Raw genomic sequence first — 18,938 nt, forward strand, 5'->3', positions numbered from 1 at the left:
TTAATGCTTTATCTTGTGACCACTGAACAGACCTTTTAGAACAAGTGTTGGCAAATGAGGCAGTAAATATTTTAGGCTTTGTGGGTCATAAGGTCTCTGTCACAACTGTCCAGCTCTGCTGTTCTTGCATGGTAGCAGCCATAGACAATATGTAAATGATGACCATGTTGCAATAAAACTTTGTTTATGATCACCAAATTTTGAATTCATATAATTTTCATATCTCTGAAATATTCTTCCATTTTTAACCCTGAAATGTCACAAAAAAACATTCTTAGCTTGTGGGCTGTACAAGAACAGGCAGCAAGCTGCAGTTGCTAACCTGTGGCCTAGACAGGCAAACCTAAGATTAGAAGCACTGGGTAAGGCCGTACAGCTGTGTGGTGAAAACCCATTCAGAAGGGAAAGTCCAGGGTGGAATGCAGGAAGCTGTTCGTTTTCTTTTGTCCTCCACATTTTTCCTCCCCCGGATCATTCTATATCTTTTTCCTGTTTGCTTTGCCGGGATTGTTCTCAATGTGCATACCTTCCCATACCTCAGGCGTTTTGTCTCTCGTGGCCATTTGTGTTTAAGTTGAGGGTTTTGAGAAGACTAAAAAAATTCAAGACCCAAAGTAATAGCTTTCTCACGCATTGAGAGATGTCGTTCCATTGGTGTGAATAAGTCTCTGTGTACCCACCTGATGAAATATAATGCTGGCTTCTAGTTCCCTCACAAAAGAAACAGGCTTCCTGTTTGCGTGACTTGGGGGCGACTCCTGCTTTTCCCTGGCTGCCCATCAGTTGGCGCCTTTTGCCGTCCTTTTTCCCCAAGCCGGCTTTGGGGGCCGCGATCGCTCCGCAGCTCGCGGGTCACATGGCCCGCCTGAGCAAGGGGAGCCCTGCGCCCGAGCTGCGAGGCGGGAGGAGGTGAGGCTCGGGCGCACACCCAAACCGCGCTGCGCCCGCTCCTTCCGGGCCCCGGCGATGGCGCCTCCACCGGGATGAGCTAGCCAGCCTGGGCGATACCAGAGGCGGCCCTCGGCGCGCGCAGGGGACCGAACTGATCGCCCCAACCCGGTAGGTTTCTGTTGCGCACGATCTGCTCAGCCCTTTTGGCGCGGTGGTCGGAGCCCTGGAGAGACACCAGAGCGCGGGGACAAGGATTAGGGGTGGCCACAGCTGGCACAAGCAGGGCAGCTGGGGGTTGGGGAGAGGCGTCGCAGAGGGCCTGTGCCCCTGGCAGTGCGCCTCGGGCAGGCGGGTTGCCTAGCGGCCCTGCCGGGAGCTCCGACCGCTTCCTGCCGGAGGATTGCGAGGTCCCGCAGGGTCCCTCGCGCGGCAGGCGCCCGCGTCAGTGCGGGGATGGTTGAGTGCAGCAGGGGCGCCTCCCTGGCCCTCGCCTGCACCAGCTGCGCCAACAGGCCAACAGAAGGACGCGAGCGGGGCGCGTGCCAGTCTGGGTAAGACCCTCGCCGAGCCTAGCAGGGCCGAAGCGCCAAGGGGCCTGGCGCCTAATGGCCGCCCGCAAGCAGAGGACCCTCGCAGCGCGTCCACACCTTAGGTTCGCCTGGCGCGCCGAGAGCGCGGCGGCAGTGTTGGGTTTCTGCGGGCGACCTCGCAGCCAAGGGCTGGGGGAGGGCGACTGGGCAGAGGAAGGCGTCCTTCCCAGCACCGGGAAAAAACAGCAGAAGGGAAGAAGCGCAGCGATGGAGACCGTCAGCTCGGCCTACGGGTGGGAAACTGAGGCTTAAGCGTGGCGGGGACTGCCCAAGGTCAGCGACAGACACTAGATCCAGTGCCCTGGACATCGTCCCCCATTCTTTTTCCAAGAGGGAGGGTTAATTAGGTCCACCTGGGCGTGTCTCACCCTCTTTTTGGCCCTTGGCTCGGGCGTCGCCAGTGTCGCACTGCGCTCACGGTGTCTTGGGGCATGAGCTCCTGCAGGGTCGTTGTGACCCGCATCCCCTGCTGGACCCACGCTCTCTCCGGGGGACCGCAGGGCGGCTCCAATGATGATCTCACCATGCGGACCATTAGCAATACATGCAGGTGTGTGTGCGCGTGCTTGTGTGTGTTTCTCCAAGAAAACTAATCCTTTTAAGGGGAAATAGCTTTTCTTTAGGGTTGAATTTCTAGAATGCACTGCACTAGGTACTTTATGAGGTGAGAAGAGAAAATTAACATTATTAGAATTATCAGAATGTTGTAAGGATACCCTTATTAGAAAACATCCTGGAAACAAAACTCCAAAGGAGAAACAAAATAAAAATAACTTAAAACTTCAACTTCTAGATGGTTTAGATTTTCTGCATATCTTAAAATTTTCTCTATGTATACACATTTGAAGTTTTGAATCAAAAGTGTGGACCAAGAAATGGTATCTTGTCTTAATTTGCACGTCTTTGATTACCGGTAGGAATTAACACTTTTTCCTCTGTGTAGTAGCCTTTTGCATTTCTGTAGGTGAGTTGATTGTTAATTCTTCCCATTTTTCAGTTGGAGTATCTTTCTCTTCCTGGTTTTTAAGCACTTTATGTGTATTACATATTAAAGTAGTAATTCTTTGTCACATGTTGCACTATAGGGAGTATTTTCTGTTAATTTTTACTAGTTCTAATTCCAAATGATCTTTTGGATATTTTGGTCTATTTTTTATTTTGATGGTTATAGGGGAATATAAATTTGACAAAACTCATCAAAATATATATTTAAGCGGTGCCTTGTATTGTATGTAAACTGTACCTCAATAAAATTAATTTGTAAAGGCCTAGAAAATTATGATGCTGGGTAATGAGAGAGAATCTGCCTAGTCAGATAGTAAAACCTGTTATAAAGCTTTCATAATGAAAATGACATGGCACTGGCACCACAATGCAGGGAGAGACAGCTGCCAAAATCCACAAACAGATATACATATGTAATTTAATTTGTTATAGCTATAGCAATTTAAATCACGAATAAAAAAATGGACTTAACAGGTGCCCTGTCATGTTCACCTTCCCAGTGTCTAACACAAGACTCAGTGTTCAATGGAATGCTTAATTATGATTATAAAAGTAATGCTCTTTGCAGAAGTGTAGATATCAAAACAGGAAATTGCCGTCCCCATACCCTTCGTTTCTCCTTCACTAAATTATACTCCACATTAAAAATAAAATGGTCATATCTCTGCACATTTTTCTGTAATTTGCACTGATATAGTTCGCATTTCTCCCTTCTGGTCTTAGTCTACTTGAGCTGCTGTAACACATTCTCAAAGAGTAGGTGGCTTAAACAACAGACACATTTATTTCTCAAACTTCTGGAAGCTGGAAGTTCCAGATCAGGGTGCCAGTGTGGTCAAGTTTTGGTGAGGGCCCTCTTCCTGGTTTACATGTGAGAGAGCAGAGAAAAGAAGTGATCTCTCCTGTCTTTTCTTATAAGGGCACTAATAAAGAGCATGCATTACTGAGGTCTGCACCCTTATGACCTGATTACCTTCCAAAGACCCTGTCTTTGAATACCATCACATTGGAGATTAGGATTTATAACACGGATTGTGGCTGGGGAGGAGGAGGACAAACTTTCAGTCCAAAGCACAACCCTAGCTAGGATTTCTTTTATGTCAACATATTTAAACCTTTCTCGTTCTTCTTAACATGTTCACAGCATACCCTTTTATGATTCTCTAAAAATCTGTTCCCTTTGCTAGGTATTTCATTTGCCTGCAGTTCTTCCTTTCTTCCTTTCTCCCTCCCACCCTCTTCCTCACTCTCTCTCTCTCTCTTTCTTTCTTTCCTTTCTCTTCCTTCCTTCCTTTCTTCCCTTTCTCCCTCCATTCCTCTCCCCCTCTTTCTGTCTTTTTCTTTATACTACAAACAAAACAGCAATGAACATTTCTCATCCATCTTTGGTAGCATGTGTTGGCATTTCTGCTGAGTAGATTCCTAGAAGTAGGATCGTTATGTCAAAGGGGATGTACATATAAAATGTTTATAGATACTGCCCCAACACCCCAACATTTCCTCCAAAAACTGCACCAATTTATATGAAAGTGCCTAGTTGTTGAACTGTGCCACTCCCTCTTGAAGTAAATTAAATTCAGATGTTAAATATAGAGATTAATTATGGAGAAAGGGATCTCTAGTACCAAGTCTTTTCACCTGAGCATTATTTTTCTGTTTAGTAATGACTTTTTAAATACCCTTTGGTAGAATTTTGTAGTATATGTATATATTCTGCATATTTCTGAAATTTATTTCTAGGTATTTGGGTTATTTTTTCCCTTTTGATTGGGATTTTTTATTCCTTTAGTTCACTGGTGATTGTTTACATGAAAGCAATTATTATAATATAGGTACAGATATGAACATGTAATGCATATATATAGTACCTGTGTATATATACTTGCTATGTATATTATATATTATTTTTACATATTAATTCTGGTACCAACCATGTTTTGAAAGTCTATTGCCATTTCTAATGGTTTTTCAGTTGATTTTCCTGGGCTCCAAATTTGTGCAGGCAGTCGTGCATATTGGTTGAGAACATGGGTTCCGGACACAGTCTGCCTGGGTTCAAGTTTTGCCACCTGCTTAAAAGCTTAGTTTTTTAAAGTATAAAATGGGCTTAGTAGTCATACTTCTCATAGGCTTTTTATGAGGATCGATAGATGAAATGCTTAGAACAGTGCCTGGCACGTAAGTGCTCCACAAACATTTACAAATAAGTCCATCTCTACACAGTATATGACCAGCTCTTTGATACTACCAATTTTATAGCTGAGGACCTGAGACCCATAGAGGTCAAAGAGGCTATTTATTTGCTCAACAAGCATTAAGTGTCTTTTATGCATAGTTCTATGCTGGGTCTGTGAGGGATACCAAAGATAAATCAGCCTAAATCTACTCAAAAGAGATTTAAAAGTCCAATCAGATCATAAGTCAAGGGCCATAAACAAGGCCATGGAAGACAACAGGCATCATGGAAAAACATGAGCTTTGAAATTTATCCTTGTGCTTGAATTTCCTGCTTGCAACTCGGTAGCATCAGTTTTTTCAACTAAATGGGATTAATTCCATGCTATATGTAGTATGGCCTTAATAAGCGGTAGCTATAAATAGATGAGTCTGAAGTAGAAAGTGACAAATGAATGCCCTGGAGGAAAAGTTCATAGAAAGGGCCCCAGTACTTAAGGGGAAAAAAGAGATTCTTTCTGGTTGGAGAGGTCAGGGTTGGCTTTTGGAAGAGGTACCTTTTGAGCTGATTCTTGGTTGAGTTAGACAGTGTGAGGAGCAGAAATGCAGCTGGAAAGATAAGTTGGAACTGGATTGTGAAGAATGTTGGCAAATAATTTGAACTTTATTCTATAGTCATGGGGGAATCATTGAATAGTTTTACAGAAAAGAGTGCCATGTTCTGACTTATGCTTCAGAGTATCAGATGGATGCTGATCAGGTAAAACATCACCATCATCTGCACAGTGTCCTACGCTGACGAAGGGCTATCATAGCTATTGTCTCTTCATCGTCACAATGGCTTTTTTTTTTTTTTTTTTTTGAGACACAGTCTCACTGTGTTGCCAAGCTGGAATGCAGTAGCACAATCTCGGCTCACTGCAACCTCTGACTGCCTGGTTCAAGCAATTCTTCTGCCTCAGTCTCCTGAGTAGCTGGGATTACAGGCACGTGCCACCACGCCCAGCTAATTTTTGTATTTTTAGTAGAGACGGGGTTTCACCATGTTGGCCAGGATGGTCACAATCACCTGACCTCATGATCCGCCCGCATCGGCCTCCCAAAGTGCTGGGATTACCAGCGTGAGCCACTGTGCCCAGCTGAAGTATCTTTTATTTTCCTATTTCACAGAGAAATAAAATAGGCTCAGAGAGATAAATGATTTTTTTTAATACAAATTGATCGAATTAGTGAGCGTTAGGACGAGAACTGGACCCAGATATTTTGGCTTGTGTTGCTCATTCTGGAGGTCAGAAGCTGTGTTAGGAGCCTATTGCAATCAGCTGGCTTGGAGGTGCTGAGGAGGAAGTAGAGTGTGGCAGGCAGGAAGGCTTGACAAGGGGAAGGGGAAGGGAAAAGAGAGGCATAATAAAAGAGGCTGTAGAGGTGGGATTAGGAAGTGAGTGCATGGAGGTGAGAAGTTAGAACTAACTAGTGTTTTAGACTAAGTTGCCTGGGAAAGTGGTGGTGCCATTCATATAGTGGATTTGGGAAACATAGAACATTCTTGAGCACTTACCCCCTGACTCACACCCTGGTATTGTGTCTCCCACACCCGTGGATCCTTTAGTTTAATTTTCAGAAGTTGCACTAGAATGTAACTGTTGTTGTTGCTCCATTTATTCATCTAAGCCCTACTTCATGTTCATTTCTCAGAGTCTGTGTCCTTTACTGTCTTCTCTGAGCCCTACACTCTAGACATGGTAACAGGTAAAGAATTCTGTTTAGGGAAGGGCTGTGTTTCAAAGAGCACATGCAAAGCATAGGTAAGAACTGGGTATGTATTGTTCTGTAGAATCAGAGCTGTAATAGTGCAGTCATTATTAGGTCAGCTCAGAGGTGCCATCAGTCCACAGTGTCTCTAGAGCGTGGGCCTCAGCCTGTGACATCATGGGCAACTGGAATTCCGGAAAAAGACAATCAGAGTGGTAACATAGACATAGCCCTCTTGTCTCACCCTTATGACTGGGCTGGGAGTAAAAAAAAAAAAACTCCTTCCCCAAACTAGCAGTGAAAAGTCCTATGTTTTTATATCTGTTCCCCTAAGGCTATTTATCTTTTATCTTTTTGTTTGTTTGTTTGTTTGCTTTGTTTGAGACAGGGTTTTTCTCTGTCACCCAGGCTGGAGTGCAGTCGTACGATCGTGGCTCACTGTAGCCTCAACCTGCTGGGGCTCAGGCAATCCTTCTGCCTCAGCCTCCTGAGTAGCTAGGACTACAGGAACATGCTACCATGCCTGGCTGATTTTTGTATCTTTTGTTGAGACTGGGTTTGGCCATGTTGCCCAGGCTGGTCTGAATCTCCTAGGTTCAAGCCATCCACCTGCCTCAGCCTCCTAAAGTGCTGGGATTACAGGCTTGAGCCACCACATCCAGCTATTCATTCTTCTTAAAACCAGATCAGTAAGGTGAAATACATTATAGGTGCCATTGGACACCACAGCCTACTGTGCAACAATTGGTTAAATCTTCTAAGAAAATATTTTAAAAAAATAAACAAGAACATACTCCTGAATGACTCTATAACTCAATGTGGTTGGATTTTCAGCAAAGCAGTCATCTAATCTTGAATAAAGGATCTGATCCCAGCTCCTGTGTCCTAGGTGGGTGTGGTAGATTGCATTATTGTTCAAAATGCCCCTCCCTGGAGTAGATTTTCTGCCTCTCCCTGGAATACATAGATTTCTCCAGTCATTGGCTTCAGGTGTGGCCATGTATCTTTTGGCACTCCCTTCTTGCAGGAAAATGACATAACTGCTCTGTTGAACTTAAGTTATTATGTGACTTGTTCCAGTCAGTGAAATGTGGGTGGAAGTGATCTGTGTCACTTTTGAGAAGTAGCTTTGAGAGCCCGCTTGTGGTGCACTATTCCCCTTTTTTCTCTCTACCACAAAACCAGCAATGTTAAAACAAAACAAAACAAAAAAAACAGTTCTATCTGCCTGGGTCCTAGAGTACAAACAGCAGGCAACAGAGGCACAATTGACCTATAAAGGACAAGTAATATGAGCAAGAATTAAATCCTCGTTCTTATAACCCACTGAGATTTTTGGGATCATTACTGAAGCCTGTCCTTATTCGTGCAGTGTGTAATGATTGGGGTTGGGGGCTGGGTCTTAAGCCCTGTGAGCATTCTAAAAAAATTTCCATACTCTCTGAGCAGATTGCTAGATGCTTTCTTTTCTCCTCAGGATTTAGAAATCGGCCTGTTGCTTTTTTTTTCTATTGAATCTTCACTTTCCCCTCCTTCTGCTCTGTGGGAGGAGTAAATCTTCCTGTCCCATTGTTTTGGCCAATGGATGATGAGTAGACTTGATTTGTGACACACTGAAACCAGGATGTAAATGTACCTGCATGTTTTGACTTGGCCTCTTGTGCAGCTTCCAGGCAACACAGGAACACACCCCAGGTGACTGTTTCTTCTGCAGCTAAATCTAGAAGGAGGGGCATGTGGCATGAACTAATTCTGACCTACATTCTGGAGCTGACCCCAACTGAGCCACAGCTATCCACAAACCCGTATGCAAGAAATACATGTTATTACTTTAAGTTATGAAGATTTGACACTGTTAATCACCCCAGCAAAGCTGATTAATATAGGCAGGGACCATGTGTCCTCTGAACCGAATCCCTCTCTTTTCCTTATTGTCAGTGGAACAGCAGTCTCACAGACATAATTTTAAAGTGAAGGACTATGTGAGATGTTAATGATTTTATTGTCCCCAGTAGCATAAATTCCCTGGGACCCAAGGTTATCTTGATGTTAGTACTAGGTGTTCCCATTTCTTTCCTCTGTGACATATCATAGTAAGTGATAGTCCTTACTATGTGCCTGGCATTTTCCAAACTGCCTGCCCTATCTCATTGTCTCTAGTTCCCTCCTCTAGATTGATCCAGCTCCCTTGTGGTAATAGCAAAGGCAGGGATAATAAATAGTCTGAGCAGAAAGCCACTTGAATGCCTCCTTTTCCAAAGCCAATACTGCAGGAGTGTGAGCTCAGCCCAATTCTTGTATTGGCTTCCATTAGTAGTGATGTGGAACTGGTGAGACCACGTGGATGTGCAACCACATGATTTGTTAACTCCATTGCCCTGAGCAGAGCAGAGGAAGAAGCAACCAGTCTGCAATATACTGGACGTTCACAAACCAGCAAGACTGGGGTTGCATACTATTCAAACCTCTCTTTGCTTTGTTCCCTCTTTGGGTACTATCCTGATCTCTTAGTACTAGGATTGTCTGTCTTACCTTTGAGTCCCATAGTACAATCTGCTTCTGTGGCTGAAATGAAACTTGTTTCTCTACTTGAGAAATTACCATGTCACTGTACTATAGACATTTGATATTCTACACAACTGTAGAGGCTAACTGCTGTAATAAAGTCCAAAAATTATTGGTGTCTAGACACAGTGGTTTATGTATTGCTCACAACACAGTCCACTCTAGTTTGGGAGGGTACTGGGAGATGGGCAGTGGGAGGGACATCTGTTCCATGCAGTCCCAAAACTGGGATATGTATGTACAGGATTCAAGGACCCAGGCTTCTGCCATCTGGTGACTGTACCCTCCTCTAGATCCACCAGGGCTCTCCATTCAGCTGGCAGACAGGGAAAGAGAAAGTTGAAATGGCACATCTGTTCTCAACTACCTTGTCCCAGGTGTCACCCCTGTCACTTTGCTGATAAGCCCTAGTCACGTGACTCCACCTGGAGAAGGAAAGCTAGGAAATGAGGTCTTTCTGTGTGCCCAAGGGGAGAACATGGATATGAGAGCACTGGCTGAGTCTGCTCCATAGCAACCTCATATGATTCCTGGGCAATCCTCCCTTTGCAATAACTCACAAACTACACAGTTTTCCTCCAAATGTGTATAAACCTTATTATGCTTCTGAGGCAAGAGATTTACTTTCTGTACTGCAGACACCATTTAGTTTTGCATTGACCCTACTAGCAAAGGACTGGCTTTGTCCTTTTAATTCTGTTTTTTGGCAGTAGTCTGTTTTCCATCAGAACATTAGACCTGCTTACTTCTGAAATATTATTATGAGTTTGAACATATGGATAGATTTTAATGGCATTTTTACTCTGCATTATTTTGCTTTCTAACGTATTTTATATTCACAGTAACCCTAAGAGACAGATATTATTATTTCCATTTTAGAGCTGAGAAATATAAGATATAGAGAGGTAAACTGACTTCCCAACAAGTGAGAGGTAGAGCTAGGATTCATACCAACATGAGCCTGGCCTCGGGCCCATGCTCTGAATCATTACATCACACAGCATTTTTTCCTGGACCAAACTGAGGGCAACTGCCTCTTCCATATTCACCTCTGCCTTTCCCTACCCCAATCCCCCTTCATTGAACAGCTACTCATGGATCTTCCTCCAGATGTTTCCTCCCTCCCCAAGCCTAGGGCTCTAGAGTTTGCTTGCTTATGGGAGATACTTCCTCTCATCAGTTCCCATGATCTACAAAAATAAAATGGGAGAACAATCAGGATTAAATTAATATGCAATGTTAAGTATAGTTGCGTGAGATTAGAAACACATGAATGGAAAATGACATTAAATAACAAAGATATTTCAGAGAATCCTAAGTAGTCCTTCTCTTGTTGGACAAGTTTTTTTTTTTTTTGGAAATTGCTATATGCACAGTTAATCAACAAGTATTTTCTGGGTCCTTATGCTGGAACTTGCTCTAAATCTGTATATTTCCTTTGTGCCAAGCCTTGCTTTTTTGCCCCTGTTTTAAGAACCTGTTGTCTGTGTACCTGGTGAATAATGATCCTAACAGCCTACCTGGAGATTTTTCTGGCACATTGTAAACCTAACTAAGTATCTTTAGGCATGGAGACTTGGTTGGATGCACTGAGATCTTGTTACTCATAGAAATAATAAACACATCCCAGAGGCTGTTAGCAGACACGACCAAAGAATGGTTTACTGCAGAAAATACTTTAAAGTCTCTAGAAGCCACAGAGCCCTGAATTATAATTTCTGATTTGATATGTGCTGAGTTCAGTTCTTGGCCCTTTGTTTTTTTTGTTTGTTTGTTTTTTGTTTAAAAAAAAAAATGCTTACCCTTACCATTCCCTACTTCCTCTCTCTTTAGGTTTGATTTCTGATGACTCTGGCCTGAGTTCCAGAATGGTTTTTTCTTGGGACCAGACATGAACAAAAGTTGACCTCATGAGCACTTCAACCTCTCCAGCTGCCATGCTCCTCCGGAGGCTGCGGCGACTCTCCTGGGGCAGCACCGCTGTCCAGCTCTTCATCCTAACAGTGGTGACATTTGGCCTGCTGGCCCCCCTGGCCTGTCACCGACTTCTACACTCTTACTTCTATCTGCGCCATTGGCATCTGAACCAAATGAGCCAAGAGTTCCTGCAGCAAAGCTTGAAAGAGGGCGAGGCTGCCCTCCACTATTTTGAGGAGCTTCCCTCTGCCAATGGCTCAGTGCCCATTGTCTGGCAGGCCACCCCCCGGCCCTGGCTGGTGATCACCATCATCACCGTGGACAGACAGCCTGGCTTCCACTACGTCCTGCAGGTGGTGTCCCAGTTCCACCGGCTTCTTCAGCAATGTGGCCCCCAGTGCGAGGGGCACCAGCTCTTCCTGTGCAACGTGGAGCGCAGTGTGAGCCATTTTGATGCCAAGTTGCTCTCCAAGTACGTCCCTGTGGCCAATCGCTATGAGGGCACTGAGGATGATTATGGTGATGACCCTTCAACCAACTCATTTGAGAAAGAGAAGCAGGACTATGTCTATTGCCTGGAGTCATCCCTGCAGACCTACAACCCAGACTACGTCCTGATGGTGGAAGACGATGCTGTTCCAGAAGAGCAGATCTTCCCAGTCTTGGAGCATCTTCTGCGGGCTCGCTTCTCTGAGCCACATCTCAGAGATGCCCTTTATCTCAAGCTCTATCACCCCGAGAGGCTCCAGCACTACATCAACCCAGAGCCCATGCGGATCCTGGAGTGGGTTGGTGTAGGCATGTTGCTGGGGCCCTTACTAACCTGGATATACATGAGGTTTGCCAGCCGCCCAGGGTTTAGCTGGCCTGTAATGCTCTTCTTCTCCCTGTATAGCATGGGTCTGGTGGAGCTGGTGGGTCGGCACTATTTCCTGGAACTGCGGCGGCTGAGTCCTTCCCTGTACAGCGTGGTTCCTGCCTCTCAGTGTTGCACCCCAGCCATGCTCTTCCCTGCACCTGCGGCCCGCCGGACCCTCACCTACCTGTCCCAAGTGTACTGCCACAAGGGCTTTGGCAAGGACATGGCACTGTACTCGCTGTTGAGGGCCAAGGGAGAGAGGGCCTATGTAGTGGAGCCGAACCTCGTGAAACACATTGGGCTCTTCTCCAGTCTCCGGTACAACTTTCATCCCAGTCTCCTCTAGGGTGCCAAGAAATGCCTTTCTGAAGTTGGCCACTTCTTGAAGATTCAAATATTGATCTCTTTATTTAGACGTGGTTGCCTGCAGGTATTTCACTGTTTGCTGTTGTTAGAGATATAGGCACTGGGGCAGCTGAGGAACATGAATAAGTCAAGAGCGTTGGCTTTGGTAGCCTCCTGGCAGGAGCAGCAATTTGCCACAGGTCCGGACCTCTCCCTCCACACAGCCACACTGCCTCATGCAGTCTGACCCACCCAGTGAGGGTGCATTTGAACCCTGGTTATATTCTCCATCTGTTTTTAAGCTCTGCTTTGTGATAGAGCTTGTGACTGCCAAAAATCTTGTGCACAATGATATGACTGTTTTAGGATCTTAAGGGTAGGATTTTATGAAAGGTGAGATCCTTTGGAATTGAGTTCTTTCTCATTGGGTATGAAAATGGATGTATATTTAGAATATATGCCTCACGAGGCAGGACCATGTAGATAGATTCCATTTGTTTCCTTGACCTGGTATAATAAAAACTGATAAAAGCCGTGCAGTACCCAGCATCTTGGAGGCAGGTGATCTGGCTTTTCTGTTACCTGGCATTTTCATTTCCTATATATCTGTAGTGCACTGATAGTTGATATTGTTAATGAGAACTTTAAGGCACGACAAAATCTGGAAGAGCTTCTGAACCATCACAGTCAGATTGCTTATGTTGAGTAGTGATTTAACATTGAACATTTCTGTACTACTCTGACTCTTTGAAAACTGGACATTTCAGAATGATATAGTGTGGATGAGCTCTTTACAAGTGGCATATCATTTTTCCTGACTTTGCTGGCTGACTGCTTACCCTCATTTCTTTTTCTTCTAGGTAGCATGATGTTATAGGAAAAAAAAAAAGCATGGACTGAAGTCAGAAGACCTGAACTTTTATTTCAGATCTCTGCCATGCCCTAATGATGTGACCACCTTGGGCAGGTCATATAGTCACTCTGGGTCTCAATTTCTTCACCTGTAAAATGAGGGCAGTAATACTTACCTGTTAAAGTTGCCTTGAGGATTAAATGGCAGAATATATGTAAAACGCCTAGCAAGTGCTTAGTCCACAGAAGACATTTGGCAAACTTTTCTCTCCTATAATAAACATATACAACTCAAGCTTATTTCAGAAAAAGATATTGGTGATGTTGTTTAAAGTATGAGATAGGGCACGGGGCTGCCACCTATGTACCAGCTATTCCAGACCAAGCCATGCTAGAATAAAGACTGACTTTTCATTGTGACCTCTGAAGGATGTGCAGCTCAGCTTTCACCTAGTGCCACCTTCAGCCAAGCCAAAAAGAAGAATTGTTCATTCAAACTGGAAATGATCTCCAGCTTGGAAATGAGACTCCTCATGAGCTTATTCTAAGATCAGAGTCTGAAAATTACTTTTCTCCAAAGTTACAAATAAAGGTATTTTAACAGTACTATCAGACTAGTGACCAACAAGTTTCTTTATGAGGATGGATGATGACAAAGAGTTCAAGCAATTGTCCAGTTTGTTTCGATGCCACAGTTTGCTTTTAAATTCCCACAGGGAACTCGCATCTGGAGACCCACTCAACACAGAGGGATTACATAAAGGTTGATCACCCACACTCTACAGATGAACAATTTGAGACCCAGAGATGCTAAACTGCTCTCCAGTTCACAAACCTGACAGCAGCATAGCCAGAATGGGAACAGAGCTCTTCTGACTTCAAGCCCCTGCACTTTTTTCTTAACCAGATTAATTTTATGAATATGTATGTGGTCAAAGTCTCTTTTGTAAAATCTGAGTATAACCTGGACTAAATCATGTCTCTGTAAGCTAAGATGGCAGAAATACATTGTCATGTTAGTTTGGGGGAACAAACAGATATAAGTATGTGTTGTAATGTTATAGTGAGCTGTTATGTATCCCCCAGCAATGTCCAAAGTGATCAGAGCTACTAGATGACTTATTATAATGTTCAGATCCCACTCCTTCATTCCTTCTCTCCCAGTGACCTGTGTACCCCCAAGCTTTAGAACTGAACCATCTCCAACTTAGAACTCATTAGAGTTTGTTGCATTAGTGATTGGATCTCCTCATGAAAGTTTTTTGACCAATGACAGTGGAGCCACTTTAAGCTAGCCAGGCCCAAGATAGGGAAGCACTGCTGGTTTACATTTCTGCTCTTTCTAATTCAGTTGTCTATTGCATGCAGTCATCCCTTCCCTTGACTTCTCCATTATGGAAGGCTAAGGCCATCCTTACTTGTCCAGTTTCTCTACCTACACACTAACATGCCTTTCCCCATGGAGCTGAACTCTGTCAGCTGTCCTTGGACATTTTCTGCAGATGCAGGCTTAGTTCTGCTCTTTTGTTCCTACCCACTTCTAAATCTTCCTCCATTTAATCCCTTATTCTTATAAGGAGTCTAATTTTTGTGTATTGTCCTTGATTAGGGCAGCTGACAGCTTTACACCAAAGCTGAAGTCTCTCATTTAATCCTAAGCAAGGGGCTAGAGAGAACTAAGATATCCCTCCCATATCAAGGGGCATAGGTTACTAGAAGGGTGGAGGTCTCTTAACAGGCTCACTCACCTTTCAGAGTTTAAATTATGATCAGGCTTAAGAAGCTCTCTCTTGTGACTGAGTGTATTTGCATAGACATGTCTGTGAAAATAAAAGCACCCATTTTACTAAGGCTTTCTGAGAAGACTTTTATTCTTCTCTGTCTTTCTTTTTCATGAATGGATTTTTCTGATGTAGCAAATAGTATGGGCTCCCTGCCCCACCACACAATTTTGTAGTCCCAAGAGGGCCATTCAGAAGTATTGGCTGCTGCCTGCACAAGCAACCGTGGCCACAGATCCCTGGATCACAGCAATGTCAGAGCATTTATCCATCTTTTTCTGGGTTAAAAAAATTGGTGGTCACCCCTGCCACCCAAATCATCTTACCCCTCACCAGTATACCCCTGGTACAATGTGGTGATCATTCCTTCACTCTTTCCTGCCTCTTGGTCTAAAAGTCTTAGAATAAGTTGCAGAGCTGCCATGTGTGGTATTCCTGTCTGTGCTCCATTGACAAACCCAAGAACATGCAGCAACACCTATAGCCTGAAAGAAAAAACCCAGCCTTCCCCTGAGAGAAACACACAGGGATCCCTCACACCCGTCCTCCCCCAACTCCCAACACACACTGAAAACAAAACCACTAGCAACAACAAAGTAAAAAACAGCTGTGTGTGATGATGGAAAGACCTCCTCTTAGCACGTGCCATTCCCTCTGCTTGGAATGCATGTAAAAAACATTGTATAGGGGCTAAAATTGTGCACTATAACCAATTCTCAGTCCCTAGACCCCATTCTTTGTTCCTCTTCTTCCTGATTTTCTTCCCTAGACCATTTCTTTGTGTCCAGTGTTCCTTTTGTTCATAGGCAGTTCCACTGTGAGTCTTATACTCTTTCTCATTCATTCATTGCTCACTATGTGTCATGTTCTATTCTAGGTGTTGGGGATATAGCAATGAACGAAACAGAAGATCCGTGACACTGAGGAGCTCATGTTCTATGGGGAAGGTGAAGGGGAAAAAAACTCAAAAGAATAAATAAGGGAATTTCAAGAGGTTTCAAGGAAATCTAACTAGGTAATGTGATAGCAGGACCTAGGGATAGGGAAGGGCATGGACTGCTTTAGATAGCATGGGAAATCTGTTGGGGGATATTAAAATTGAACTAAGACCTGAATTACATGGAAAAATTCAGCCAAAGGAAAAGCATTCCAGAGAGAGAGAGCACGGCAGTGCAAAGGCCTTGCAGAAAGAACCAGTGTTAAAAGTCCAAGGATGAAAGAAAGCCAGTGTAGCTAGAGCTTGAAGAAGGAGGATGGGAGTGGGAAGACATGAAGGTAAGTTTGCAGGGGCCAGATCATATCAGGCCTGGAAGGTGATATAGCTGTTTAAAGTTTATTCTAAATGCAATGAGAAACCAGCTCCTAGCAAGATAATAAATTGCTTTGCCAGAACATTAACTGTCCATTATTTAGTTCCTTTGCATTCTGCATAGGCTGGTCTTACAAAGGTTCTGTGACAGTAGGGCATCCATTAAAGATCTATTACATAAGGGAACGTGGGACATGCAAGAGCCGATGACAAATGTAGAAACCCTCTGCTTCACTTGGCATCTCTGTCCTTTTCCTCATCTTTCTGATATTTTAAAGCTACTGTGTTCCTACATACATATGCTATCTGTTCCTTCATTCTCTGATAAATTCATCATTTGCCTTTACATTTTCATCATTTTCACCCCCAAATGGTTAACGTAAGTGCTTTTTTTGAAATCATTATATTCTTTCATATTTCTGTGTCGGTCGCTAGGAGAAAGACCAGGAAAATCTGTTAAATTCTAAACCAAAAATTCCCATTCACTGCAGAGTGATGATTCGCAACACTGCTGCGATTCAGGCAATGGGGTGTCCTGAAGTGACAGCACATCACCACTGCAGTCCTAATAAATTAAGTCTTTTTGTTTTGTTTTGTTTTGTTTTTTGGTCTGCTAGCTCTATTAAATTTCCAATCATCTTTGACATAGTCCCAAAGATTTTCCAAATAGTATCCAACCTAGAAAACAGTTTCAGTTAATAAGCATTTTTCAGCAAATTCTATTATAGTTGGGATAAAAATATCCAGTGACTTAAAATTACCCAACTTTACGTCATGTGGTGCTGTAACTCAACAGTGCATCGTACAGTATATAAAAATCCCACAGTAATCAACTCCAATTAAAGTGCCTCTCCACCTAAATTAAATTACCAGTTAAATAAGTTCTCCCAAATGAGGAGTGTATCTAAGGTAGATTAGATTAGTTCTATCAAACTTGTATTCTTCATTTGCACTGTGATATTCTCACCATTTTTCTTCAAATAACAGGAATGCACAATGCAAATGTTTCCATTAAACAAACAACAAAATCAGTTAACAATTTTTAAGCAAACAGCTGTAATCTAATTCCCCGTTGTGGTTTTTTGTTTGTTTGTTTTGGTTTTTTACCTGCAAACATTGGCTGCCATTTAATTTTGGAAAAGAAATACACAGAATTTTCAGTTTTCCTATTAGGCATGTTATTCACAGATTTTGGGATTCAATGTTTCTAGCTTTACCCCAAACAGGGCAAAATTTCTGGTTAACCAGTTTTCAAGTCAACCAGTCTGTGTAGATTTATTTCCAGGAATGTGTTTGTGCAATGCCTCTAGTCCTTCTCAACCCTAACCTTCTCCAGCCCTAGTGTATCCAGAATCCATTTCCAACTGGAGTTCAGCAAAAGTTTGGCTTCCATGTAGCTCCCCCTCCAAATAAGTTTATAAAAGAGGAGGCAGGCTTTCATCTCCTTTCTGGATTGTACACATAGAATACATCTAAATTTTAAAAGCTATGTATGTAAAAAATGGTGTGTGTCTGTATCACATTCAAAATCTAGTTCATGTACTATTCTGCAAGGAAATACATCAAACAAATTAATCATGAGTAAACCTAAATTTAGCAGTTTATCCTTATCTTAATGAATACCTAAATCCTGTTTGCGATATTCACTCAAATGACTCAAGCTTTCTCCTTTTTAATCTCGTTGAACTTTTAGCTGAAATGCCGCAATCTGCAGAAACACATTTCCGTGTTTGAATCAGGAAAGGCTTGGAAGAGATTAGAATAACATTATATTTCATTTTACCAGTTAACACCACAGGAAGAACTATTTCAGCCAAACTAACCCCTTCTTGTCACACTTAAACGTTAACCTTAACCCCAACGTAGACACATACTAAAATTCAAAATTGCATCCCAGGAGGCCTTTAGGACAAATTAATTTTTGTTCTGTGAAAGGCACCTCGTGTCATGTTTCATATCAATTTACAGTTATTGAGTGCCTACTGAGTGACAGGTGCTGTGATCAGTGCTGGAGACTCAAAGGTGAGTGAATAAGACATGCCTTCTTCCTTTCAGAACCTTGGCCCCAGTGAGGGAGTTAGCAACGTGGGGTAAGTCCTGAGATGGCAGGATCACACGGTGCTGTCTATAAATTGCCCCAAAGCACTGAGACTCTAAGTCATCCCATCTCCCTTAACTTCTCTGCAACCTCTTTTCTGAGGATGACATGATCCAACAAAAAAGTCTCCTACCGACAAAGAGAATGTTTGACACAAACACTTATTTTCAGAAACGGTTGTCTCCCAAAGCACTTGGCTTGTCCAAAGATGACTTACCTTGTTGGCAGTCCCTTGCCACACCTGTCTCAAAAAACAATCAAGCTGAACCCAAAGAGTTTCATTGTCCACCCCTCCTTTCTGACAGAAGCTTGCTGATCTGCAAATGGAGAGAGAACTGGGAAGGTCACAACTTGTCCTTGCTCCCTCAAGGTAAGTGTCATCCCGTAAAGCTTGCCTGCTGCCTCATTGCCTTTCCCAAGTCTTGTGCCAAGTCAGTGCTTCTCATATCATAACTTCACTGTAGCTGGTTGTGAGTTGGATCCGGTCTCCTGGAGTTCCCCTCACAGAATGACTACAGCTCACCCATCACATGATGTAAGAGTGCCCTTCTTTGAACCCTGCAGAGTTTTTAACCAATGACCACATATTTCTTCCACCTGTTCTTGTCAGTGTTTCCATAGGGACCCAGAGACCTGAAAAGACACATTCTTACTTTTAAAAATTAATTGGTTTAGACAACCCACACTTGTATTGGCCAGAGTCCTCAGACTGGCTCTGAGGATAGCTGACTAAGCTGCTGCTCCAAAATGCTGGAATATGTCATCATTCACAACCATTGTTCATAACCATTTGACTACC

General features: G+C 43.3%; 2 protein-coding genes across 3 annotated transcripts in view; one reads left to right on the top strand and one right to left on the bottom strand.

The window, feature by feature from the left end:
• RNF20 (ring finger protein 20) overlaps positions 1 to 18,649 on the bottom strand; it is a 100,773-nt gene extending 82,124 nt beyond the window's left edge. The window contains exon 1 of the mRNA XM_065530278.1: positions 18,357 to 18,649. The gene's annotated coding sequence lies outside the window, so the exon portion shown is untranslated. The remainder of the gene's footprint in view (positions 1 to 18,356) is intronic.
• PGAP4 (post-GPI attachment to proteins GalNAc transferase 4) lies at positions 897 to 14,801 on the top strand. 2 transcript variants are annotated; one of them, XM_005581163.4, is made up of 2 exons: positions 897 to 1,059; positions 10,812 to 14,801. In XM_005581163.4, exon 2 carries the CDS (start codon positions 10,889 to 10,891, stop codon positions 12,098 to 12,100), a length of 1,212 nt encoding a protein of 403 aa, XP_005581220.1. In that variant the 5' UTR covers positions 897 to 1,059; positions 10,812 to 10,888; the 3' UTR covers positions 12,101 to 14,801. The 2 variants fall into 2 exon arrangements, with proteins under 2 accessions (XP_005581220.1, XP_005581221.1); XM_005581164.4 differs by lacking the exon at positions 897 to 1,059 and adding an exon at positions 1,881 to 2,031.
• Positions 18,650 to 18,938: the final 289 nt, after the last annotated feature.

Source organism: Macaca fascicularis, chromosome 15 (genome assembly GCF_037993035.2).
Source record: "Macaca fascicularis isolate 582-1 chromosome 15, T2T-MFA8v1.1".
Classification (NCBI taxonomy): Eukaryota; Metazoa; Chordata; class Mammalia; order Primates; family Cercopithecidae; genus Macaca; species Macaca fascicularis.

What these genes read in the sequence shown, in the direction of transcription:
- PGAP4 (XM_005581163.4), top strand. Translation starts at nt 10,889, where the DNA reads ATGAGCACTTCAACCTCTCCAGCTGCCATGCTCCTCCGGAGGCTGCGG.